Consider the following 27,942-nt stretch of genomic DNA (forward strand, 5'->3'; position numbering starts at 1 on the left):
AAAATGCAAAGCTGGTTTAGGGAAAAAAGATATTGAAATATAGTTGACTTACAATGATGTGTTAGTTTTAGGTAGAGAGCAAAACGAATCAGTTATAATCTATCCATTCTTTCTCAGATTCTTGAAAAGTAAATATTTAAAAGGAGGGGAAAACTCACTAGGTTTTCATTGTTTAAATAACAGTTCTCAAAACAATGATTCTTGTGTCATTTCTTCTCTATTTAGCTTATGTATCAAATAATCCAGGGATCAATTCTAAGAACAGGCAACACAAAAAAACTTCCGTCTGAAAATAACTCTTTTCTCTTTTGGGAGCCCACCTAGCACATGTGCATTCATTTAAGTACTCAGATGCTAGCAAACCAGAAACTACTTATATCATGGATTTTACTCAGATCCACATCTCTTCTTTTGCTTTTCCATTCCCTTCATTTCCTCTTTCTTGGAGGAACCCCTTGATTGGGCTAAATGTGGTTTTGGTGTTAGACAGGCCCCTCCTGGGGTCACTCATAGCTGATAGGGATGGTTTTATGTGCTCCTGTGAAGGGTTCTGGGAGAGGTGGGGAGAGGCTTCCTTTAGCCAGTGCTTGAGATGGATGAAGGCAGAAGGAGTTTCTCTCTAAGCACCAGTCTTGTGATGTGGGATGTGGAAGGCCCCAGTCTTGTTGATTCTGTTCCTTGCATGCTGAGGCCTTCCATGGCTCACGTGAGTCACCGCTTGGCAGCAAAGGCAGCTGCAAAGGCATCGGTCAGCCTGGGATCCTCTGTCTCAGGTGGCTGCAGCTCGCCAGCTAAAAGGTGATTATCTGGTCTGCCCGTTGTGGGCCCCTATCTAAAGTGAATCCAATAATGTCCTTATAAATGAGTTTACTGGAATAAAACCTGCTCCCAGTGAGCTCTAAGCAACCCCTGGCTCTTTTTGCAGAAGTGCATGGTTTCAGCTGATGTTTTGTTTAAACCCCTGAGTTTATATGAAGATCTACACAGGATAGCAAACGATGACATTTATAATGAATATGCTGATCTGCTTGACTTCCCCAGAGCAATTCCATCGGGAGGAGATTCTAATATCAGAGGAAGAAAGGGCAGTCACAGGAGAGAGTTGGGGAAGAAGAGAACCGTCTGTGGCTGCTTACTATTGTCAAGGGCTTTGTTACCAAGAGTGGAGTCTGACTGCTGGCTGCAGCTCTAAAGCAATAAAAGGGAAGGTTGGTGGAAAGGAAAGTCTGCTTTATTTTGGAAGCCAGCAACTGAGGTGGAGGGCCGACTCATGTCCAAAGGCCAACTCCTGCCACTGACAATCAATAGGCAAGAGTTTTTAAAGGGGAGTTTTCAGGGGTGTATAGATGGAGGGCAGGGGCTACATGCAGGAACAGCACAGTCAGCTTAACTGCTAGGCCATCAGGGAACTTTCAAAATACATTTTTGTACTATCCTCTGAATGTATTTTTTTCCTTAATGGTTAAAGCAGATGTACAATGTATGTTTAATAGGCTACAAATAGGCTGTTTTGGTTAGCCTAAAGTTCAAATCTAATAATGTATAAGCCAGAATGACTTTCCCATACTTCAATATGTGAAAAATTTCTCCCATCATTTCCCTCTTTTAATTGCAGAACTTTCCACAGAACATATTTCGTAATCTCTAAAAACATGCATTTTTCTTTTAGCACAAGTTCTCTCTCTCTCTTTTTTTTAGGACTGCACCTGCAGCATATGGAAGTTGCCAGGCTAGGGAATGAACTGCAGCTGCACACCTATGTCACAGCCAAGCTGTGTGTGTCACCCACACCAAAGCTCAGAGCAACACCGGATCCTTAACCCACTGAGCGAGTCCTCATGGATACCAGCCAGGTTCATTACTGCTGAGCCATGACGGGAAATCCACAGTTTCTCTTTAATGTGGTACAAGATTTGTGTTTAAGAAACATATGCCCACTTTCCTCCTTTTTTTTCTTGGCTTGAAATTTTACTAATTAACCCAAGGCTGAAGTCTCATATTTGTATTTCAAAAACATGGTAAGAGTTAACTTTAAGCTTTCTCCTAGGCATATTTTTGTTCTCTCAGAGTCAGAATTCTGAAAAAAGTATTTTATTAAGCTAGCTTTCTCTAACTTCATATGCAAAAATAGCCAGTTTTGGAATTTCAAAGGGTTTCATCTTAACCAATTTTCTCCAGAGTCTAAAGAGTACTGTTGTGATACACTGTTAAAAAAAAAATCATCTTTCCTTTCCATCATAGTTTCATAGCTAATTCTTTTCTAATGAATTGAACTTGAATTGTACTCATTTTACAAAAGGCAACAAGAATATGAGCCACACAAAATGGAGTACACATTCACACACCAGATGACAGAACTGTCACAAATCCTCCAAGAGAATGACCAATACAGAGTCCCAAACACTCCTTCAACACAAATCATCCTCAAGGATAGACACAGGTCACAACCAACTTGCACAACTGCCCAAAGAGCACTCTGCACTCACAAAGAGTCCTCAACGGTAGACACACGTCAGGACTAATTGGCAAAATACCCAAATGACACTCAGTGCTCACAAACGGTCCTCGACGTCAGGCACAGGTCAGAACCAACTGGCAAAAATGCTCACACAACACTTTGCGCTCACAAAGAGTCCTTAATGTCAGACACACGTCAGAACCAACTGGCAAAGGCCCCCAAAGCATTTTGTGCTCAAAAGAAAGGTTGCGCCCGGGAGCACACCCGGTGGACTTACTCAGGCTTGGAGCCGTCTGCTTGTCCAGATGCAGCTTTCTGTTCCACCGAGGAAAAGCGTAAGTCAGCAGCCAGTGCTGAGCCTGGAAGAAACAGGGAGGATCCCTGAAACAAATGGTTTCCGGAGCCACTAGGAACACCCCCCAAATCCTCCTCTGGGCTCCAGCTCGTCTCCAGCAGCGGACTCATCGCACCCACATCCTGGTGCTGTCATGGCGGCGGCTCTGCTCCAGAACCCGGGGAGCCAGATGTCGCGAGAGCGCAGCAGCCGCACGCGGGCGCCAAAAGCTGTTGCAGGAGTTCCCGTCGTGGCGCAGTGGTTAACGAATCCGACTAGGAACCATGAGGTTGCGGGTTCGATCCCTGCCCTTGCTCAGTGGGTTAACGATCCGGCGTTGCCGTGAGCTGTGGTGTAGGTTGCAGACGCGGCTCGGATCCCACGTTGCTGTGGCTCTGGCGTAGGCTGGTGGCTACAGCTCCGATTTGACCCCTAGCCTGGGAACCTCCATATGCCGCGGGAGCGGCCCAAGAAATAGCAACAACAACGACAAAAAGACAAAAGACAAAAAAAAAAATGTTGCAGGTAATGGGATCCCTGGCTCTAAAGTCAATGAAGAGGCAAGGTTGGTGGAAAGGAAAGGTTGCTTTATTTCTATTTTGGAGGCTGGCAATGGGGTGGGGGAGGGCGGGGGGTGGTGCAGACTTCTGTCCAAAGGCGGACCCCTGGGACTTACAACCAGAAGAAAAGACCTTTTATAGGTGGAAGAAGGGGGCTGCCTGTAGAAACAGCACAGTCAGCTGGGACAGTCATCTTGAAATTGGTCATGTGGTGGTGTGATTGGTGTCATCTTGATTAAAGTACAGTTCACCTTCAGTTCTGGGGTCAGTTTGTTCTCATTTCTTTGAGGCCAGTTCTTAGAATTGTGGCAGCTTATGTCATGGCTACAGCCTGGTCATCATGTAGTTAACATCTTCCACCTGGTGAGGATTCAGTAACTACAAGATCCCTCACAGGACATGGCTCTGAATATTTATTTGTAGCCCTTGAGGGGGAACTGAAGGTCCTTGACTTTGCTTAATGACTAAATTATTATTTGGTCTTGTTTGACTGTTTTTCTTTGCATCTCACTTCTCTGATTAAAACTTACTCTTTGACTAAAGTTTTTCTACAGACAAAAGACAGGAGGAGGACATGGTGGGGAAGGACCATAGGGTCCTGCTCCCTTTCAGACTTGCAGATATTTTCTCACTGAATCCTTTCAGTGCCCCATAATAAGTGTCACAATCTTCAGATGATGAAATGACATTCAGAATTTATGAGAAGGGGTGATATATTATTGAGGAATACAGAATTCCACCTTTAGTCAGGAAGAATTGAAGGGGATTCTGGAATTTTGGAACATCTGCCTCAGATTCAGGGTGAGTATAAGACAAAAGCATTGAGCCAGACCTTGGCCCTTTCCTCCATCCCTGGATTTCCTCATTGAATATTGCTATAATATTGAATATTAGATTAATGGTGTCGGAGGGTTGGAGTCCTTCATTCACTGGATTTTCTAGACGAAATCATCTCATAATAAATTATTATAGCTCATATGACAAGAGCAGAGAGAATCAATCAATACCAGAATTTAATTTCCCACCCATGCCTAACTATAGATGGTTCATTCCAGATAGATATTTTACCTGAAAAGACATCCACCCATTTAAAGAAATGAACTGAACAGATGCTTCATTTTTGAGACTTTAACAAACACATACACAGAAAGAAGGAAACCCTTTCTTTACTTCTTGGCTGCTGAGGAATAACTGGAACCATCTGCTCTTTCCTGAGCCCAGCCAGCTGTGGAGATGCACAGTAAGGAATGATTTCGCCTTCTAGAATATGTCTCAATAGTACAGAGGGAACAGAAATCTTAGGCAACAATTTATGTATTTTTTCCTTTTTTTTTTTTTTAAGGCACTTGCCGCATATGGAAGTTCCCAGGCTAGGGGTCAAATTGGGGCTGCAGGTGCCAGCCTGAGCCAGAGCCACAGCAACGTCTGTGCCACATCTGTGACCTACACCACAGTTCACGGCAATGCCGGATCCTTAACCCACTGAGTGAGCCAGGGATCGAACTTACATCCTCATGGACACTTGTCAGGTTTGTTACCACTGAGCCCCAAAGGGAACTCCATGGGGCAACAATTTAAATAAAAATGAATACTAAAGAAAATCCCGGAGTTTCCGTCATGGCTCAGTGGAAGTGAATCTGACTAGAAACCATGAGGTTGCAGGTTCGATCCCTGGTCTCCCTCAGAGGGTTAAGGATCTGGCATGGCTGTGAGCTGTGGTGTAGGTGGCAGGTGTGGCTTGGATCTGGTGTTGCTGTGGCTCTGGTGTAGGCTGGCAGCTGTAGCTCCAATTCAACCCCTAAACTGGGAACTTCCACATGCCATGAGTGCAGCCCTGAAAAAACAAAAACAAAAACAAACAAACAAACAAAAATCTGAATTGAAAGAAACTCTTGGAAGCTCTCCTTTTCTTAAGTGTATAACTGAGCTTTCTTGGAATTCACAAAGTTACCACGTTTAAATAAATGAAAATTCCTCTTGAAAGTCATTTCTTTGGCAATTGTAATAAGCTTTTAATTACTTTTGTGCCACCAGATGCCTCAGTTCTAACACTGTAATTGAGACCACAAACATTTTTTCCAGAAAGGAAACAGGATTGCAAGCAGAGAATCCCACTTGAGCTTGTAGTTTGTATTTTCCTGTGCCTGTACTACAAGGCCAGGACTAAGGGCAGCAGATCCTGGGCAGGAGTGACCTTCAATGCAGATTTTTTTTTTTTTTTTAGGATTTTAATTGTATATTATTTTATTTTATTATTATTATTATTTTTTATTTTCCCACTGTACAGCAAGGGGGTCAGGTTATCCTTACATGTATACATTACAATTACATTTTCCCCCCAGCCTTTCTTCTGTTGCAACATGAGTATCTAGACAAAGTTCTCAATGCTATTCAGCAGGATCTCCTTGTAAATCTATTCTAAGTTGTGTCTGATAAGCCCAAGCTCCCGATCCCTCCCACTCCCTCCCCCTCCCATCAAGCAGCCACAAGTCTCTTCTCCAAGTCCATGATTTTCTTTGCTGAGGAGATGTTCATTTGTTCAATGCAGATCTTTTAGTGCTTCTTTGCTACTTGCTTTTTGAGGCACTGGAAACTCTTTAATGGCTTAGGGAGACCAAGTCACTCTTCCTTCTTGTGACTCATTTTCAATTGCCAATGATTCATTCTCCCTGTATAAGTGGAAGCTGGGAGAGCTTGGGTATGTGACCATTTTAGCCATTCTGGTAAACCAAAGCTGATGGCTCATGTCATTCACTCAACTCGGCTGAGTGCCTGAGACAAAGATGCTCCCTGGGAAAACGGGTTCCAGCAGGTACTAGATGGATACCAACTGAGCTAGTTTACTTCCTCTTGCTCTTCCTTTCTCCTCAGCTGCCCTGCCCAGCCCTTCTGGGTCTCTTGTCTCTGTAAAAGCAAAGACTGAGATTGTGGCTGAGGTTGCCTCAGACACCAGCCTCTGGTCCTCCGGGATGACTCAGAGAATGGCTTTGTACAGGGAGATTCTGCTGCCCAGTCCTCTGTGTGTTCAAGACCGTCTTCTCTAGGTGAGCAAAGTAGGATGAAGGGCTTGCCTCGGAAGCCTGGTCCTTACTGTCAGTAGCCTGAATCAAAATATAACCAATATGTGGAGTTCCCTTAAATCCTAGCATTTAAGGATCCAGTGCTATCATTGCTGTGGTTTGGGTCACTGTGGTGGCATGGGTTCGATCCCTGGCCTAGAAACCTCTCCATGCCATGGGCACAGCCAACCCCCCCCAAAAAAAACACCCCCCCCCCCCCCCACACACTGAACACTCACTGTGTTCCAGGCACAGGGTTCTCTTCTTATCTGAATTTTCACTATCATCCTAGGAGGCAAGTGCTACTTTTATCTCACCAGATAAGAGAACAGAGGTTCAGAGAGGTTAAGTGATTTTCTCAGGGTCATAGAGACTCAATAGCAGAGCTGGCATCTGAGGCCAGGCCATGTCTCCAGCAGCTGCCTTTGGTGGAGGCATGAAAATGTGAGCACCCAGATCTGACCTCTCCTGGCAGGAGCCCAGGCCTCCAGGCCACCACAAACCCAGCCCTTTAGGCTACCTCCTCCCTGAAATGACAGCACTGACAAGCACTCCTGACACTTGCTAAATCAGATTTGTGAGATTTGTGTTCACTGGGCCACGGTTGTTCCTGGGAAGGAAGTTCACAGGACTCAGTGCCTCAGCAGACGTCAAGGACAAGAAGTTCCCTTGGGACCCCTCTTCCTCCATCATTAACACCCTGGGTTTGTTGTTTTATTGTAAACCCTGGGCAGGTAATTTCAATGCTGGTTGAATTAGCATGGAAATTGGTATCGCTTTACGTATACAGATGAAAACAAAAACCTATCAGATGAGGTAGGGGAAGGGAGACATCTTAAAAAATTTCATATACATTGGGATGATACTGTTTTTACAGTCAAAACAAATCTCTTTAGTCATTTAGTCTTAAAATACTCACACATATGCATGACATAGATATTTGATAATTGCAGCTCATCAAAGGCCAGAAGAAAAAAAAACAAAACAAAAAAGCCCTTCTGATGTCCTCTTTGGAGGAAGAGCTTAAAACAATAACAGCAGCTTTGTTTTTCTCTCCTTATAGTCATCTCACTCCCTATCCCCTATTACAAGCTTTCCCTAAGAATTAACTGGGACAGCAAGAATAAAGAAAAGAAGTCATTTTTAATCAGAGCTTCCTTCCCATAAACAAAGACAGATGCTAAACCAGGTGCTTTTTCTAAAAGGACATTTTGATGTGTTGCTGAGAATTGTCAGCTTTCATGCAGCAGCAAATGCTGTCAAATGTGTACCTTTGTTTGAATCACGGACCAGGAAACATTATGTGAAGTAGAAAAAGAATTGCCATTCTACTCACTGGAGGCTGGGCAGCATCTAGATCATAAAACAGTCTCTGACTCCCTCTCACCTGAAGTTGACAGAGTGAAATGAAGGGATGGTTTTGATATTTCAGTCACAACTTGTCCTCCATCTATCAAAGACTAACTTTGAAGGTTTTTGTTTATCTGAAACATCATGAAAGATCCTAGGTTCTAAGATTTTTTTTTTTTTCTTTTTAGGGCCACAACTGCGGCATATGGAAGTTCCCAGGTAGGGGTCAAATCAGAGCTACAGCTGCTGGTCTATGACACAGCCACAGTAACTGTGGGATTCCAGCCATGTCTGCAGCCTACACCACAACTCATGGTAACACCGGATCCCTGACCCGCTGATCGAGGCCAAGGATGAACCCGCATCCTCATGGATTCCTAGTCAGATTCCCGTTGCGCCACGAAGAGAACTCCAGGTTCTAATATCTTTAAGTGGTTCCCTGGGAAAAAAAAATCTCATCATTTTTCACAGCCAGAGTGGAGTCAAAGATGGCACCTCCCCTGGAAAATTGGAATAAAAGCAAGCAGTCAAGTATGAATCTGATGCCAAGAGGTACTGGGATGTGTGTGGATTTGAAAATGAGAATATTATTGGGGGATCAGTAGCTTCTCAGCACCTGTAGACTACATCATAGTCTTTCAAAGCTTTCAGTCTGATTTAACAAATATTCCTGTCAATTTAAACAGCATTTATTAAAAGCCAAGTGCCTTGAAATGGAGTTTGGGGGTGGGGAGAATATGAAAGATTTGATGGCCTTAGTGGTTCTCAGATTTGCAGTTTACAGACAAAATGCAGTTAGCAGAGTTGCTCTTTTGCCAAATAAGATGTCACCACTATCATCTTAGAAATGATAGGGCATCCATGGACAAGAGCCACAACAAAACGCAACAAGGGCATGATCTGAGCTGACAGATTGGCTTCAGCTGCACAAAACACCTTCCTTGTCCTGAAATTCTTATTTTGCTCCAAACTGGAGATGTCTTCATTCTGCCTGGGTCCTTGGGCTTTTGTAGCATCACTGTTTATGTTGAGAGGAATCATCTGCCCAGTTCTCCTTAAACTGGAAATCTGAGCTACGGATCATTTGATGAGTGCTTGCTCTTGTTTTGTGTCGACCACTGGAATAATCTAGAATTTTATTGTTGGACCACCAAGTCCGTGAAATTATAATTGATGTGTGTGCATGCACATACTTTGTTCTATGTAGTTATGAGTGTATGCATGGGTGTATATGTGTGTGTGTGTGTGTATGTGAAGTGCTATTTGTGCTATGAATTCACTGTTTGACTTTGGAAAATGGCTACACTTCTCTGAGCCTCCTTATTCCCACTCGTAAAATGAAGGTGCTGGATTAATATATGAAAACATCTGGCATATGGTAGCCCACCAGTAAAGGTTGGCTGAACTAATTAATGCATTTAAGGACCCTTCCAGGTTTATAAACTTGTGATCCTAAACCGCCTTCCACTTACATTCTTTCCTGGAGATCTGGTAGTCCTACCATCATTTCTCAGCTGAGGAAATGGGCTTGGCTCAGGTCATAGACTGCACCAGTGGCAGATCCTGTGATGGTATGGATGGAGTGCCTTCTCTTGGTAGGACACCACCAGAGACTAAAGAATCTTGTCAGGGCATGTGTGTTGTTGGAGTGAAGCCAGAGAGGAGGGGTAATAACACAGAAGGATAAGAAACAGACTCTGCTTATGATCTACACTGAGCAAGCAGAATAAAATGCAAAAATGCTGTTTCTAGCCTGAACCTGTTACCTCTGGATACTACTGACCAAGAGAAATTAGTCAGGAAATTCAGAGGACATTGAGCATGTAATGAAGCAGCAAGCACTGATTTACAGAATTCATGCACAGTGACCATCGCTACTGCAGTAAGATTTGTTGGATGCTACTGGGTATAAAGCACCATGCTAACTGCTAACATTGTGAAGATTTCTGTTGTAACAACATCCATGAAGATGCAAAGAGGTAGGGAGATTCTTCCCAGGCTGAGGGAATAAAGGAAACAAAGGCAAGAATGTCAAGGTGTTCCCTCTTTATTTGGCTATTGTCCATTGGTTCCTCTATAAACAATATTGAAATTATCCAGAGACTTCATCTCTTCTGTCCTCCCCCACCTCCATGTTTTCTTGAATTACTATCTCTTTATTCCAGACTAATACCTTTAAGGGCATTTCAAGCTCATAGGGAAGCCTAGACCCGATACAGCAAATCAGGATACACTCCCGCCAATTAAGTCCCTGTTGATTTTAGCCTGTCCACACTTCTTAACCCCTAACCATGGAAGAAAAGCCCCCAAAAATATGATGCTTCCCAGACTCACAGCCCACAGAGGTTCAGAAATAAACTCAACACAATGGAAAATACACAAGAGCCCACACAAAGCCCGCATATATGCACTGTTACATTGTGTGTCATGTGCCCCAGTGGTACTGAAAGGTGTGTGGGCCTCACTGGGCTTCCTGGGCACAGGCCATGGGCCAGGAGGTTTGCTTTAGAATTGAGAATCAAGGAAATGAGATATTAATAACATTATATTATTATTATTTTTATCATTTTAGTTGTGCTTGAGCACCTTTTTTAAAAAGGAATATCTTTTATAGACTCATATGAAAACAATTTTGTCTTGGGGAGGATACAGGGTTGGGGAATGGATGAGACAAGATTCAGGCTCTGAATTAGTAACTTTTGAAGCTGGGTGAAGCCTTCATGGGAAGTTTTTATACTATTTTCTCCACTTTTATATATATGTGAAATTTCCCATAATAAAGTACATTAAAAAATTGAATCTGATGGAATGATAAATTAGAGCAGTGACACAATATCTTTCAGAAGTGATTTCAGAAGTAAGAGCTTTTTTTTTCAATCCTGAGAAAGAAAAACAGAGCTGGAAGAATCAGGCTCACTGATTTCAAACTATCCTAGAAAGATAGAGTCATCAAAACAGTATGGTACTGGCACAAAAACAGACATATAGATGAATGCAACAGGATAGAAATCCCAGAGGTAAACCCATGTACCTATGGTCAACTGATATTTGACAAAGGAGACAAGTTTATACAATGGAGAAAAGACAGTCTCTTCAATAAGTGGTGCTGGGAAAACTGGACAGCTTACATGCAAAAGAATGAAATTAGAACACTCTCTAACACCACACACAAAAATAAACTCAAAATGGATTAAATACCTAAATGTAAGACTGGATACTATAAAAATCTTAGAGGAAAACATAGGCAGAACACTCTGACATAAATCATAGCAATTATTTTTGCATCCACCTCCTAGAATAATGAAAATAAAAACAAAAATAAAGAAATAGGACCCAACTGAAATTAAAAGCTTTTGCACAGTAAAGGAAACCATAAACAAAATGAAACAACAACCCACAGAATGGGAGAAAATATTCATAAATGAAGTGACCAACAAGGGATTAATCTCCAAAATATACAAACAACTCATGCAGCTCAAAAAAACCAAACAACTCAATCAAAAATTGGCAGAAGATCTAAAGAGACATTTCTCCAAGAAGATATACAGATGACCAAAAAGCACATGAAAAAAATGCTTAACATTGGAGTTCCCATCGTGGCTCAGTGGTTAACGAATCCAGGTAGAAACCATGGGGTTGCGGGTTCGAGCCCTGGCCTTGCTCAGTGGGTTAAGGATGCAGCGTTGCCGTGAGCTGTGGTGTAGGTTGCAGACGAGGCTCAGATCCTGAGTTGCTGTGGCTCTGGCGTAGGCCAGTGGCTACAGCTCCAATTTGACCCCTCGCCTGGGAACCTCCATATGCTGCAGGAGCAGCCCAAGAAATGGCAAAAGACAAAAGACAAAAAAAAAAGCTTAACATTGCTAATTATTAGAGAAATGCAAATAAAGCTACAATAAGGTATCTGTCAGAACAGCCATCATCAAAAAGTCCACAATCAATAAATTCTGGAAAGGACGTGGAGAAAAGGGAACTCTCCTATACTGTTGGTGGGAATGTAAATTGGTACAACCACTATGGAAAACAGTATGGAGGTTTCTCAAAAAACTAAAAATAGAGCTACCATATGATTTGCAATCCCACTCCTGAGCATATATCCAGAGAAAACCATAATCCTAAAAGATACATGCACCCCAATGTTCAGTGCAGCAGTATTTATAATAGCCAAGACATGGAAGCAACCTAAATGTCCACTGATGAATGGGCAAAGAAGACGTCGTACATATATACAATGGAATATTACTCAGCCATAAAAAGAACAAAGTAATGTCATTTGGTGCAACATGGACAGAACTAGAAATTATCATACTAATTCAGAAAGAGAAAGGCAAATACCACATGATATCACTTATATGTGGAATCTAAAATATTGATAAAAATGAACTTATTTACAAAACAGAAACAGACTCGCAGACTTAGAAAACACATTTATGGAGTACCAAAGGGGAAAAGTATCAGGGAGGGATGGATTGGGGGTTTGAGACTGGCACACCACTGTTTACAGAATGGATGGTCAATGGTGACCGGTATAGCACAGAGAATTCTACTTGATATTCTGTGATAACCCATATGGGAATGGATATGTGTATATGTATAACTGAATCACTTTGCTGTACAACAGAAATGAACACATCATTGCAAATCAACTATACTTCAATAAAATTAAAAAATACGTAACATGAAAAGGGAAAAACTTTTGAAAAAAAAGTAAGAGATTTTTTTTCCTCCAACAAAGACCCAAAGATGCTCTGAGCTCAGTGGCAAGTGAAGGGGCTTTCATGCAGGCAATTCAGTAAAAACAAACCCTACCACATGGCAAAGCCAGAAATAAGCATCCAAAGCCTAAGATGTTTACACATTTACACATTTATTTGGGTTTAGAGAGACAACACAAGTAAAATACTCTGATCATACACAAGTTATATTTGGTAAGAAGAACAGGTTGCCACATGTTTATATATATATATATTTTATTGTTTTCTGTCTTTAGTAATGGAGTAATGCTGGGGAGATGTGGATGTCTTCCAGAAACACCAACTGGAAACAGTATTTTGGCACAGGGAACTAATCAATACACAGTGTTGGCACTTAGCATTTGACAACAGGAGGGCACGTGCAAGATGATACCCATTGTTAGATTCCAGGGTTCCTTGTCCTGCTGCTGTATTTACACCCATGCTTTCTTGGTCCATTTTCTGAGGAGTAGCACCTCCTCCAAATCTTAGCAGGGACAGTGCCTGCAACGTTGGCCGTTTGCAATGCTCCATGTTGGTTTCCTCTATTCTTAGAGACACTCAAGTAGCGTTCTCTCTGCATCTTATGAAACCACACAGTTCTCATAGGAGAATTGTGAGCTGCGAGCAGAGCCGAGGGCATTCTGTCAGAGCTGAGGTGGAGGGCACACAGTTTTAGCAGAGAGAGGGTGAGAGAGAGAGTCCAGGCACAGAAGGGAATGTGGTTCTCAGAATATCAGTACACTTACCACACAGGAAAAGACACATCAATAATATATTGTACAAGCTTTTACAGCAACACAGGTTGACTGGCAACACTGTACAGTTCAGATCTAAAGTGCACAACCCCAATCTGAGGTGACGAGATAGTACTAGCAGTGTAATAAAGGCAACACAGTTACACACGTAGTTGATTTCCTATTCTCTCCTCCTGTCCTTGAGACGTCCAGGAAGTGAATACCATTTATGTGTCACCAATAAAGACATACCACACTTTTTTTTTCAAGTATTTAAAAATAATAAACACAATATTGCTATCTAAATGAAAATGGCCATGTCAATTGTGATTAAAGCTAAAACCAAACTTTTCTAACATTTGGAAAGAATGGTCCCACACAAAGGCCTTTGGCACTGGGAATTGGGGCTAGAGTTCAAAACAACCTTCCTTCCTTCCCTCCCTCCCTCCCTCCTGAGTGAATCATAAACCTACCTTTAAAAATATTTATTAAGCGACTGGACCTATCAGGCTTTTATTTATCTGCTTCCCTGGCTTATGGTTGGTAGGATTTCACTGCATAGGATTAAGCAAGGCTCCCAGCAAACTTGGGGAAGAGCCTGGAACAGGCAGGGGAGTGGGGGAAACTAGCTATTGGTAAAAACTACTTTGCTGGAATTTCATACACAGGCACAAATGTTCCTCCTCTAAATTCTGTCATCCCATCAAGTAAAAAAGCAGGTGCCTTTCATAGAGAATCTGTCCTGCTAGGTAGAAGCATCCTGGAGTGGAGAGGGGTCTGTCCAGATCAGGGCCCTGGGCTCTGCCGTCTCCTTCAAGCAGGATGGTGGGTTTGATCATTAGTATTTCTGCCTCTGAGATGGGACCTTTTGGCCTATGGCTCACAACAGGTGGGCAGTTGTGTGCTTATTATCAACAGCCAATTTCTAGAAAGGAAAAGAATGCTTGGCCCAGAATGGGAGGCTTATTCCTTCATGAAATTCTGGGGCACAGATAAAGAGTTTTCTTCTGAGAGTCAGAAGGATTTCATTAGTTTCCTAGATAGAAAGGGCCCAAAGCTACGTGCTTCTCAAGTATCAACATTTTTGTATATAGCCTGGGAGAGAGGAAGGGTGAGCTAATGGCAATTTCAGGTGGCTGGATCCTATGGTTATATTTGAGAGCTTTTCTCTCTGAAGGGCAGGCTCCACTTTCTTCCCTCCTATACCTATAGTTTTCTTGACTATTGATCTGACTGGACCATACAGAAAGGACAAATGTTTCTAAACATGCATCTGCCATCTGCATATACAGGTCCAGAGGTTTCCTGCTCGCACTTGGAATCTGATGATATCTATGGGAGCTCTCATTAGCTCAAGTCTCTCCATCAGGTTTGCAGGGGCAGAAGGATGCTTTTAAAATATTATTTTGAATTCTAAGGAGCATCTTGTCTCCGCATACTCTGGTCCCTTTGGATCTTGATGGGAGACAGATAAAAGGAGGTCTTAAGATGAAGTCTCAAAATCCTGGCTGAGGAGCTCCTTTCCTGAGAGGAAAATAACCAGCCATGGAATAGAAATGAATTATTTGGGATGGCAGTGATGGGGAGTTTAGCAGGAGAGACTTTGGGGGGTCGGAATGGGGAGAGAATGGGGATAAGCAATTACTTGGGAGGGAAATGACTCCTTCCTGGGCGGGGGCAATAGGGCATCCAGGATGACGTCATTATCCTCACACAGAGGTCTAAGGCCAAGTTTAATTTTCTGGGCTCACTACATTCTGGAGTGTGTTTCATTCCTCTTTGCTCGGGCTGATGAGATTTTATTTTTATTTTCTCTAATTAATCCAAATGACCTAATAAAGGAATACTGTTAGGGCAAATACCTCAAGAACTAGCATCAACCTTCTGTTCAAAACAGGCTGAACTGGAAAGCAGAAAAGAGATGATTATCCCTAATTGAATCTATGATGAAGCTTGGCTGTGTCATGCCTAGCCGACTTCGTGGGTCCGCTGAGGTTAAGTGGGTAAAAAACTTAAATGGGAAGAGAATCTTATTGTCAGTCTGACCAATCATTTTTAAAGAACTTGCAGTGTTCTTTTGCGTTTGTTTTATAATACTAACTTTGGAGAGGTGATAAGCCATAAAGTGAACAGAAAGAAAGGGACATACCTTTTGAGAATTTTGTGGGCCTATGTTTCAAAATAACTTAGCTAAGAGTTTTCTTGTGCCTCCGTTAAAAGAAAGAGAAAAAAAAATCTGGCTTAGTTTTTATATCTGCCCCTGCAGTTTGTATAACCCATACAAAATAAAAATCTGTATGTTACAAAATAGGATTTCTTTTTAATATATATATTTTCCTCTTGTAAAATTATATGTATTTAAATACATTTGACATGTTGCTATAGGTAAATTAGAAACTTTTTTTTTCCTACTACTATGAAAAAGGCAAAAGTTTTTTTTTTATTGTCAACATACATTTTATATTTACTTTACCCTTTTCACTGCACCCCAAAGAACCTTTGATGATTCAGGGGCAATTTGGCACTATTCAATCCTACTACTCTGAAGTGAAAATAAAGCTCTGATTTGCACACTATATTAAAAGTAAGGGAAGTATTTATAACAATATTAAGCTTTTCCTTATTGATTAGCACACAGCCTTTTGTCACTAATTATTAGAGAGGTAATCTTAACTTAAGAAAGGATTCTGAAAAGGAGCAATGTTTGTTTGCTTTTGATTTTTTTTAAACTGTACTCTACTTTGACACCACAATATAGAAATAGATTTACTTTGGAACAAACTACAAATACATTTACACGGTTTGTGACAACTTCATTGTCTACCTAGAGACAATGAAACAGCTTGGTGAGCTAGGTTATTATAAATCTTGTCCAAGGCGTTCTATTTCTTCAATCAGAAAGTCAATGTCTTGGTGGGTTGCTGCGGGGTTTGAGATGACCATGCGGAAGAAATTGACCTTGTCTCCCAAGGGCTGGTAGCTCACCATCGTGGTCCCAGACTCCATCATTCTGGCTTTAATCACTGGAGCCACCTGTGGGAGAGACCAGACCCACCACCAGACCGTTTCTCCCAGGGATTCTTCCCTTCATCAAAGAACGCAATACCAAGGAGCACTTTTAGTTTTTAACCGCATAGCCAGAACCATATTTGTTTTCTCTTGGAGGAATTGCCTCCCACCTTTCTTGGGATCAGAGGGCTGGAGCAGTTGAATACATCTAAGATCTAGAAGGTGCTAAAGGGATAATCAGTGATAGGCTATCCGGAGCTTGTCACCGAATCTTTGACTTTCTACTTAGTGTTTTGGGAGAATGGGAGGAATCTGGGGCTGGCTCCAGGACTAAAGAGTTTAGTGATACAACATTCAGGAGACTTTTTTTCTCTCCCCCTCAGTAAAGATTAAAAACATTGGACATAAGACATAGTTCAGAAAATGGTTACCAAGAGATAAGCCTCACTATCAAGTAATGTATGAAAATGAGCAGACTTTTGAGATCATAATGCAATTTTCTTTCTTGAGACCCTCAAGCATTCTGGTTTTTCCTCCTTTTGCATTACCTCAGTTTATAAGATGTTTTGAAATATACTCCCTCAGCATTCTGGTTTTTCCTCCTTTTGCATTACCTCAGTTTATAAGATGTTTTGAAATATTGAAGAATCAGCTGAGGCAAAAAAACCTGCGTCCACATGCACTGGGTGTTACAGAATCAGATCACAGGCAAGATTGTACCATGTTTATGCCAGACAGATGCTTTCAGCCCTTGGTCCTCTATTGTACGTGAAATGAAGGTCAAGTTCTCATTCGCTGTTTTTGCCATCAGCTGTGAGGACTCATCTCCCAGTGCTTACCTCTGATGAATCTGCAACTCTGACAAGACCTACTTATTCAACATCTTTTGGATGTACCGCACATATTTTTCATCCCTTCTCACTGGTCCTCAGTCTCACAGTGTCACACTTGTTCTCTTTGCTTAGAATCCTGTACTCTTCCATTTTGTATCCTATGCAGATTCTAAGGCTCCGTCACCGTCCTATATCTGCTAGGAAGACTTTCCTGACTTCCATAGTCCATTAGAGTATTTTCTCTATGTTGTAAGTACATGATCCTTATCCATAGATTCTGACTGTATTCTAATTTCCTATTGTCCCCTCACTTATGAGAAAATACCCCTCATCTTTGGTTGTCAACTGTAAGCTCCTGGAAGGCAGGGACAGTGTCTTTTACTTTTGTTTATCAGCACAGCACTGCATGCACATTGAGGGTTCCTTGAGCCCTCACTGACTGTAAAGAGTAGCATAAAAGAACTCTTTGGGAGTTCCTGTCATGGCTCAGTGGTAATGAACCTGACTAGTATCCATGAGGACTCAGGTTCGATCCCTGGTCTTGATCCTGAGGGTTAAGGATCCAGCATTGCTGTGGCTGTGGTGTAGGCCAGCAGCTGTAGCTCTGATTACAGTCCTAGCCTGAGAACTTCCATGTGGCATGGGTGGGGCCTTAAAAAGCAAAAAAAAAAAAAAAAAAAAAAAGCAAGCAGCAGCTCCTAGGATGAGGCATATATTTAAATTATGTCCCACTGTAGGTAGAATGTGTCCACATGTTTGACCACTGGAGCTTGTAAATATAACATTTGATCTTTTAGGTTCATTGTGGAAAATGTAGCCAGGAACGTAGATTTCAGGAAAGCTTTAGACTTCATGTTAGATTTACCAGTCGGCAACTCAGTTCAATATGGGAACCATGCCTCTATCACAGCTGGATTCATCTTAAATGAAGGATAGGTTCAAATGGAATGGTGTTTTGAACATGTGACTTCTGAACATCAATACTTCCATAATCACTGGTTTACAGTAAGATTTTAATCCTCAAAGTATTCAATGTGCAAAACTGACATGGTTCCCACCAGGCCCAGTTATTTGTTAGTTACCAAAGCCAAAGCCAGACTTGACCTTCATGTTCATTTCACCTCCGGAGCCTAATTTTCTCATCTAAAATGAATGACTCCATTTTAGATGATGATTCCAACACTGAGATTTTCTGACTCTAGATTAACAAGTTTTTCCATCTTTTCCTGCTCCTTCCTTATGCCACAAGGAGGTAATGTAAAGAGGAACGCTTCTGCGGGGTTGACCCTCTTTCATTAACCAAAGGGTTAATGATGTATGCAGGGTATCAGGCTCATTCCAGGGAATAAATATAAAAAAGAATTTAAATATTTAAAGTCTGGAATTAAGTTCTGAAGATGAATCCACTAGAATCTTTTAGCACAAGGACATGAAATGTATGGCTTTGTGCTGTAAGGCATGGCAAGTCAATGTGTTTCCGGGAAGGGAAGTCCCAAATCTGAAAAGGAATTCCAAATCCATGTGTCTGCAGGAAGTTAAGCAACAATCATAACTATTCATTACTTTTATTTGTGCATAAATTGTGCTTGCTCTTTAGCACTGATAAAACAATGATTATGCTTAGTGAATCAATCTCTGATTTCATTTTCATGGCAACCAAAGTAAGAACACATAAGAATGGCATTAATGAAGGTTGATCAACTTGAAATTTTCAAATAAATGCAAATCAAAGGTTAAAAGATTAACCTCTGGTACCAGCCATCATTGCGAACAGATTTTGGCATAAAGTAAGATCGAAACCCTCCAGTTCCTAAAGCTAGCTGGGCTGGCAGAACTAAATACATACGACTTTCGGTTGCTTCCAGAAAATGCTGATGGACTAAAATTGGCAGGAACATGGAACATCTTCATTGCATAATCACTAACTGCAAGTTAAGAAGGAAAACTATTCTGATGAGCATGTAGTATTTTAATTTTGTTCTAAAATTTTTTTTGGGGGGGTCACATTCTTGGTTTTGCTGAATTAAGAAAGTTAGGAAAAGCGGGGCTGTGTGCAATTTACTAAAGGCTTAATCAACAAGAGTCCTTTGGGGAGTTTTAGGATACCCTTTTCTCCATTGTGCCATCAGCTTTTTCAACTCTTTAGAAAGCAATAACCAGGGAACTCTTCCATAATTTAAATCTATACTTGTTTCCTCCAGGGAGATCAGAATAAAGCATCATAAAATAAGATATCACAGAAATGTATTTTTCACTATGTGTTACAAACTTTTTGTTTTTATATCTTGGAAGGTGAGAGAAATTTTGAAAAGTGAAAGTAGAATAATCATAAATAAGATATTTGAAAACATTAAAGTCTCAACAATAAAATTCCCCAGTACATTTAATAACATAGCTTTAAAAGAGTTACCTTATATGTGAGGCCAGTCTATTTTCTTGCCAACGTATTTTTAAAAATACTCCCTATAGAAAATATTTGCAAACAATGTGACCAGAAAGGGCTTAATTTCCAAAATATATAAACATGCCATGCATCTCAACAACAAAAAACCAAACAACACAATTGAAAAATGGGCAGAAGAACTAAATAGAAATTCCTTAAAAGAAGACATTCAGATGGCCAACAGGCACATGAAAAGATGCTCTACATCATTAATTATTAGAGAAATGCAATCAAAGCTAAAACGAGGTACCACCTCACAGCAGTCAGAATGCCCATCATCAAAAATTCTACAAAGAACAAATGCTGGAGAGGGTGTGGAGAAGAGGGAACCCTCCTACACTGTTGGTAGGAATTTAAGTTGGTACAGCCACTACCGAAAACAATATGGAAGTTCCTCAAAAAACTGAAAATAGAGCTGCCATATGATCCAGCAATCCCATTCCTGGGCATATATCTGGAGAAAACCATAATTCAAAAAGATACATGCACACCTATGTTCATAGCAGCACTACTCACAATAACCAAGACATGGAAATAACCTAAATGTCCATCAACAGATAGATGGATTAAGAGGATGTGGTACATATATACAGTGGAATATTACTCAGCCATAAAAGAAAAAAGTAAGGTAATTTGCAGCAACCTGGATGGAACTAGAGATTATCATGCTAAGTGAAGTAAGTCAGAAAGAGACAAATACCATATGATATCACTTATACGTGGAATCTAAAATAAGACACAGATTAACTTTTATGAAACAGAAGGAGACTCACAGACATAGAGAACAGATTTGTGGTTGCCAAGAGGGTGGGAAGGTGGGAGGGGGATTGCCTAGGAATTTGGGTTAGCAGATGCAAACTATTATATATAATAGTTAGTAATGTAATGGATAAATAGCAAGATCCTATTGTATAACATAGGGAACTATATTCAATATTCCATGATAAACCATAATGGAAAAGAGTATGAAAAAATAATATACATATAACTGAATCACTTTGCTATACAGCAGGAATTAATACAACATTGTAAATCAACTATATTTCAGTAAAAAATAAAATACTTCCCATAAATTTTATTATTTCATTTTTATTTGTATTTTTATCATAGTTGATTTATAATATATAAGTTTAGGTGTACAATAGAGTGATTCACAATTTTTAAAGGTTATATACTCCATTTATAGTTGCTATAAAATATTGGCTATATTCCCTGTGCTGTACAATACAGCCTTATAGCCTATTTATTTTATACCTAGTGGTTAGTACCTCTTACTCTCCTATCCTTATCTTGCCTCTCCTTACCAAAGTACTTTTTAATTTTATTAAATTTGTTTTTTTATTAGTATATAGTTGATTTACAGGGCTGTGCCAATTTCTGCTGTACAGCATAATGACCCAGTCATTCATATTCTTTTTCTCATATTATCTTCCATCATAGCTTATCCCAAGAGACTGGATATAGTTCCTGGTTCTGTGTAGTAGGACTTCATTGCTTATCCATTCTAAATGTAATAGTTTACAAAAAGACCAACATACTTTTAAATCCACGGTTGACCTTTGGAAAGGCCATCAGTCAGTATAGGACTATAAAAGTTGATAGAAGAGATGCAGATCGTGATCAAATATTATAAAAAGTTAAAATATGAGAAGATGATGAAGGAAAAAAGACCCAGAAGCACAAAAGCTCATCAATATACCCGCCTGGCCCTCTTGTCTGGTGAACCCCTGCCAGGAAGTCTCCTTGCTGCCTCCTGCTTTTGTCTTAACATGTTTGAATGGGGGTCCCATTCCCAGGGACTATTTGTTACCGAGATACATGTCTTCAAGCCTGTGTGAGCACTGGGAAAACATCTGTGGCAGGTTTCTTAAGTGTGTTTCCATTCCCTATTCTGGACTGTGTAAATGGCACTTGAGTTCAACAAATAGTTTTGTTTCTCTTTTTTTCTTTTTAGAGCCGCACCTGCAGCATATGGAAGTTCTCAGGCTAGGGGTTTGCAGCAGAGGTCAATGCCACAGCTACAGCAACATCGGATCTAAGTTGCATCTGTGAACCACGCTGCAGCTTGTGGCCATGCCGCATCCTTAACCCACTGATGGAGGCCAGGGATCGAAACTGTATCCTCATGAACACTATTTTGGGTTCTTACTTTCTTTCTTTCTTTCTTTTTTTTTTTTTTAATTTAGAGAAGCCCTTTCAGTATTTTTTTAGAATGGGTTTAGTATTGCTGTACTCTTTTAGCTTTTGTTTGTAGGAGAAATTCTTTATTTCCCCTTCTATTTTATTTATTTATTTTTTGTCTTTTGTCCTTTTAGGGCCATACCTGCGGCATATGGAGGTTCCTAGGCTTAGGGTCTAATCAGAGCTACAGCTGCCAGCCTACACCACAGCTCACTGCAATGCCGGATCCTTAACCCACTGAGCGAGGCCAGGGATCAAACCCGCAACCTCATGGATCCTAGTTGGATTTGTTTCCGCTGCGCCGCCACGGGAACTCCTCCCCTTCTATTTTAAATGATGTTCTTGCTGGATAGAATATTCTAGGTTGCAAATTTTTTCCTTTCGGCACTTTAAATATATCTTGCCACTCCCTTCTGGCCTGTATCGTTTCTGTAGAGAAATGAGCTGATAGCCTTATGGGGCTTCCCTTGTAACTAACGCTTTGCTTTTCTCTTGCTGCCTTTAGAATCCTCTCTATATCTTTAAAAGCTGAGCCACAACGGGAACTCCAACAAACATTTTTAAGTGCCTGTTGTATACTAAGTTCTATACCAGGCCAGAGGGCACAGAATAATGCCTCTGCCTTGTTAGGTCCAGAATTTAACTTCTCTCATTGATCACATATGGCTCAGAAGATGCCCAATTTCTTCCCACTTGGGGTCTATATCAGTGCTGACCAAGAGAGCTTTATGTAATGATGGAGATATTTTACGCTTGTGCTCTCTGATACATTAGCCTCAACTCACAAGTTGAACACTTAAAACATGGCTAATGAGGCTGAGAAGTGAATTTTAAGTTGAATTTAATTTTAATTAATTTAGATTTAAACAGCTACCTGTGGCTATTCACCATAATGGATAGGGCAGGTGATATGTCCCCCACCCCCACCCCAGCTCTTTTCCCTGGGGGATTTTGTGTGTGTGTGTGTGTGTGTGTGTGTGTGTGTGTGTTTGTGTGTGTGTGTGTGTGTGTGTGGTGTACAGATTTTACTGGCCCCTAAACACTGCATTTTAAGGACCTCACATTTAATAAGAAACTTTTCTGAAACTATCAGAAACTATTGACACTAATGAACAAAAGTTAACTTTGATATTATGTGTGTTTTTTTTTTTCTTTTCTTTTTGGCTGTGCCTACAGCATAAAGAAGTTCCTAGGCCAGGGATCAAACTCAAGCCACAGCAGTGACCACACTGGATCCTTAATCCATTGAGCCACCAGGGAACTTCTTATGTGTTCTCTTATCATTTCTAATTCTGAATTGCTGAATTCTCTCTGTTCAAGTAATGAAAATGGAGTCCCAGGAGAGGCAACAATAAAGAGAACTCATTTTGCAATCCCCAGAGACTTTCAAATTTGAATTGCCAACAGTATAAAAACTGTTTACCAATATTCTAATGGCAATTCTCAAGAAATAATCGCTATTCCCATCACAGCTTATGTGATGTATTAAAATCTAAGGAGGTGTTTGAAGAGAGTTGTATTTAAATGGGGGAACCTCAGAATTGACTTTTGCTCAGAAAACAATGAGAAAACCCTCTCTGGTCTATATTTCCATCTTGCCCCATCACTCAGCCCAGCAATAATGAATCCATTCAATAAATGAAATCGGCCAAACTCCTCTCTGGATTCCCGGTCTGGTCCATAGGTTCATTAAAGAAATGAAAGCCAAGAACAATGGAAACATCTCATTTCTACCTAAGCTGTTAAGCAAAATTAGTCATTATTAAGATAATAGTCACCAGGGAGAAACCACCATAGAACTTTCAGAAAAAATATGAATTCTTTCTGCCCAAATGACAGCAGGTCTGCATCTATCAACTTCTGCAATGTGGCCCTCACCCTCACTCTTTCCTGCCTCCTGGGCTTGATTTGCTGGAATGAACCAGCTTCACTAAAGCCTCACACATAACCTCGATGCCTCCCATTCCAGACCCAGGCACCATGGATCCTAGTTCTAGAAGTTTCTTCCATGTGTTCTTCTAGGTTAGTGGTTCCTCGTTAGAATCACTTGGAGAGCTTTTGGAACCATTCTAGAGCCCAGGAAAAATTGGTCAGATTACATTCTTGGGGTAAGATCTGGTCACCTGCTTGTTTATCTTTTTAGGGCTGTACTCATGGCATATGGAGGTTCTCAAGGGGCCAATCGGAGCTGTAGCTGCCGGCCTACAACACAGCCAGAGCAACTTTGGATCTGAGCCGCACCTTTAACCTACACCACAGCTCATGGCAATGCCAGATCCTTAACCCACTGAGTGAGGCTAGGGATGGAATCTGCATCCTCACGGATACTAGTCAGGTTCGTTAACCATTAAGCCATGATGGGAACTATGTCACCTGTATTTTATTTTAAGCCTCAGGTTGATTTTAATGTGCAGCCAGGCTTGTGAACCATTTTCCTAATCAGGAGGCTTGATTTAAAGACCTCAACTATTGGAGCTCCCACAGTGGCACAACGGGATCGGCAGCATTTTGGGAGTGCTGGGACACAGGTTCAGTCCCTAGTCCAGCATGGTGGGTGAAGGATCCAGCATTTCCTCGGATCTGATCCTTGGCCCAGAAGCTTCATATGCCTCGAGGCGGCCAAGAAAAGGAAGAAAAAAAATCTTATTATGTGTTTCCTGCCTGGGCTCCTCAACAGTGGGGTAAAAGAACCTTCCCTGCTCTGGGCACAGACTGGAGGAAGTCCCCTCCTTTATGGTAAATTAAAAACTAACCAAACCAACCAATCGACCAAGCAACAAACCCTCTGAGATCCAAACGCACATGATCGTCCCCAGTTTCCTGTTCTTCTGACAGGGGGAGGTGGACCCGTCCGTTTACCTCCCTTCAAGATTCTCTATGGTGTATATCTTAAACCAAATTTCACCTTTGTATATGTGTTGAAAGCAGGAGAGGATAAGAGTTTTTAAGTGTCTTACTGGCCACAACAGAATTTGAAGCTCAAGTCTTCAGGCTCTGGAATCTGTCAGTGTGGGTTTTGGAAAGTAACTTTCTCCTCCTGTGCTTCAGTGTCCCCATCAGCCAAATGGGGAGACCACAGTGCTCCCTGAGTTGGGCCACTCTGAGCATGAAGCAATGTAACATGAGATCAAAGCTGAGCCTGGGACGCAGCGTCCACTCCAACCATGGCTGTTATTATCATCACCGCCTGCCCGCTTTCCTGGGGGTCACCACAGCTCTACAGACCCCGACAGGTATCCCTAACCTTGGCATCCCAAGAGGATCAGCAGCCGCTTTGTTTTCCAACCATTTCTCGTGCCTGGAGTCTCCTCTGGGCTTGTAAATGAGCACCAGCTTCTCTTGGCAGATCAGTCAACCTTAGCAGATTCTCGCCAAGTTATGAATGCCAGTGAAGGTTTGACCTAGTTGCTTATTTTAAGCTGTCATAAACATGCCCTCAGAAAATGGAAGCAAGTCGAGTTGTTATAAAAAATCTGGATAGTAGTTCTCTTGTGGCTTAGCAGGTTAAGGATCTGGCATTGTCACTGCAGTGGCTCAGGTCGGTGCTGTTGCATGGGTTCAATCCCTGACCTGGGAACTTCTGCATGTCTTGGGGGCAGCCCCCCCCTGCCCAAAAAGTCTGAATATACAAGCTCAGTAAGACCTGGCTCTGCAGGAACCCATAGGGCAGTAGGCTCATGACCAAAGGTAAAGATGGATTTCCCCTAAAGACACGCACGTCTGTCCTAAGAATGACCTGCCTGCGAAAGGCCCCATATACACACTGAGATACACATCAGAAGAGCCTGCATCCTTACCTTGGAAAGGCGGCTCATCCTCTCTTCATTGTTGTCCAGCACTCGCAGACTCGGTGGAACATACCAGAAGCAGACGTTTGTGTGCTGAGGCTGAGAGAGGAAAGTGAGATTCATACTCGGCCCAAACTGGCAACTTTGAAAATCCCAAGGACATTTAAAATCTATTCTGCATCTTCAAATACAATTCCTACTTTTAAATCTTTGCAACCTTTGGAATGATCGACTTTCATGACATTATATAGAGTCATTCTTTTGTGAGTTTGATTTTTTCTTTTCTTTTTTTTCCTTTTTCCTTTTTAGGGCCATACCTGCAGCATATGGCAGTTTCCAGGCCAGTGGCTGAATGGAGCTATAGCTGCTGGCCTATGCCACAGCCACAGCAACACAAGATCGGAGCTGCATCTGTAAATTATGTCACAGCTTGCAGCAATGCTGGATCCTTAACCCACTGAGCGAGGCCAGGGATCAAACCCACATCGTTATGGATACTAGCTGTGTTCATAACCCGCTGAGCCACATGGGAACTTCAGTGAGTTTGATTTTTTTCCTCCATATCTGAATGGCTACCCTGACCCTGGGCCCCGCTTTTCCTTTGTAACGGTCCCACTTACCTGCCTCATACCTTCTTAGCATCAAAAAAAAAAAAAAAAAAGTACCAGTGATAAGAACTGCAATTGACTGAACTTAGCAGAAATCAAAATCCATACCTTTCCATCAAACACCATTTCATACCCTTCTCGGTTTTTGATGATGTTGTATAAATACTCCGCCAGCTCCAAACACTTATCAATGTGCGCTTCAAACCCAGTTGTCCCCTACGTGAGAGAAAAAGAAAGCATAGCAGGCTGAGGGAGGTGGGCAAGCTCTTGGGCTGAGATGCGGGCTGGACACTGGTAGTCTCTTTGCTCCTTTGGTCTTAGCTCAGGCCAGCACTTTCTTTACCCAAGAGTGTGGTGTTAGAGGCTTTTCTGGCAATTATTCCTCCTTTATTGCTCTTCCCCTCAGGTGCTTTTGTTCCTTTTCATGTCATCATAGCCCTCCCTAGCATCCTGAGCCTCTATTCCCCAGGCAATTATTTTGATTACTCAAGGGGAAAATTTGCCTCTGCTGCTCAGAGGAGTAATTATGGCAGTCACTAATGACAGGAGGGCCGGCTGTGCTTTTCCTTCAGATAAGAAGCATCATCAGAGACCGCCCCCACCTCCAAACCAGGATGCTAGCTCAGTCCCTGCCCATCAGATAAATTTAACATTTCCAGACTCCACTTTTGTTCACTGAGGTACCCCCATTATAGAACAAATAGGTAAGGTGCTCAAGGAATACTGGAAAAATGAATTAATCAATCTTAAGGGGCAGGAAGATGCTCTGTTAGGCTGTCATTCTGCAGGGGACATGAGACCTCTCCTTTGGAGATAAATTACTCATATGTCTGCACAGGGTGAACATTATCACAGAGATCTTTTAGTTCCCAGCTCTTGGAAGCCCAAGATATAGACTCGTGAAAATCAACACAACAGCCTTGGACTGGAACTATTCACTGACAACAGGACACATTAGGGAATTACTTTTCAAGAGGGCTTTACTCCTAACTCCTTTGGTATTTGTGGAGTGCCAAGGAAATGCTTAGAAAAACAGCTAATAATGCTGATCCTAGAAATTCTTAGAACAGGCTTGCCAGTGATTCATCCATCCTGGAAACTAGAGGAAGCAGCTGTAATGGTGATAACGCACGGCCAGCCGCCTCATCTCAGGTAGAAGGGGACCCAGCATAGCCAGTGACATTTAACATCTGAAACAAGTTTAAGAACAAGCTGCATTAAAGAGAACTGAGGGGCTGAGAAATTCATTTCTTTGGAGATTGTCACCGTAGCTGACTGGTTCAAGGAAGCTGGTTCCTGATGACTCCACGGGCCCAGCTGATGCCTGAATGTTCAGACAGGCTCCATGAGCCTGTGGGTGCCAAGGATTTAGGACCGAGTTAGAGTGATCTGGCAGTTAGGGTCCAGCTGGGATGGACCTTAGGTAAGAGGGAGGGAAGGTAATTGTTCTCCAAACTGGATCCTCTGGATTCATCTAAAGTTGGATTTCCACTTGCATGGACCTGATCCAGGATGTGTCCAGGACTGATATGACTCTGAACCTGTGCAGCCACATGGCCTTGGCTAACCTCACTGGCCACATGGCAATGATGGTGTCTGTCTGATTTCTCACTCAGAGACATAGTGAGGGAAACGGAACGCTCTGGAAATGAGAGTGGCTGTTTTGCAAAGGGAGTGGGACTACCATGGACCAGTCTGTGCTAGTTTAAGACTTCACCTGGCAGATGCTCAGATACAATCTGACTGCCCCATCAGCTGAAGGCTAAGGAAGTACAAGGGGAGTGACATGGGGACTGTGATGTGCCCTTAAATGCCTGGGTTCCCCTTTCACTTTGGGTATTTATGGGAATAA

General features: G+C 41.8%; 1 protein-coding gene across 1 annotated transcript in view; it reads right to left on the reverse strand.

Moving 5' to 3' along the window:
• Positions 1–13,686: 13,686 nt before the first annotated feature.
• GAD2 (glutamate decarboxylase 2) overlaps positions 13,687–27,942 on the reverse strand; it is a 77,203-nt gene continuing 62,947 nt past the window's right edge. Inside the window, exons 14-16 of the mRNA XM_047755032.1 lie at positions 26,199–26,306; positions 25,492–25,581; positions 13,687–16,261 (exon numbers count right to left, since the gene is read on the reverse strand). Coding sequence (XP_047610988.1) covers positions 16,088–16,261; positions 25,492–25,581; positions 26,199–26,306 — 372 coding nt within the window. The 3' untranslated portion in view covers positions 13,687–16,087. The remainder of the gene's footprint in view (positions 16,262–25,491; positions 25,582–26,198; positions 26,307–27,942) is intronic.

This window comes from Phacochoerus africanus, chromosome 12, assembly GCF_016906955.1.
Source record: "Phacochoerus africanus isolate WHEZ1 chromosome 12, ROS_Pafr_v1, whole genome shotgun sequence".
NCBI classification, from domain to species: Eukaryota; Metazoa; Chordata; class Mammalia; order Artiodactyla; family Suidae; genus Phacochoerus; species Phacochoerus africanus.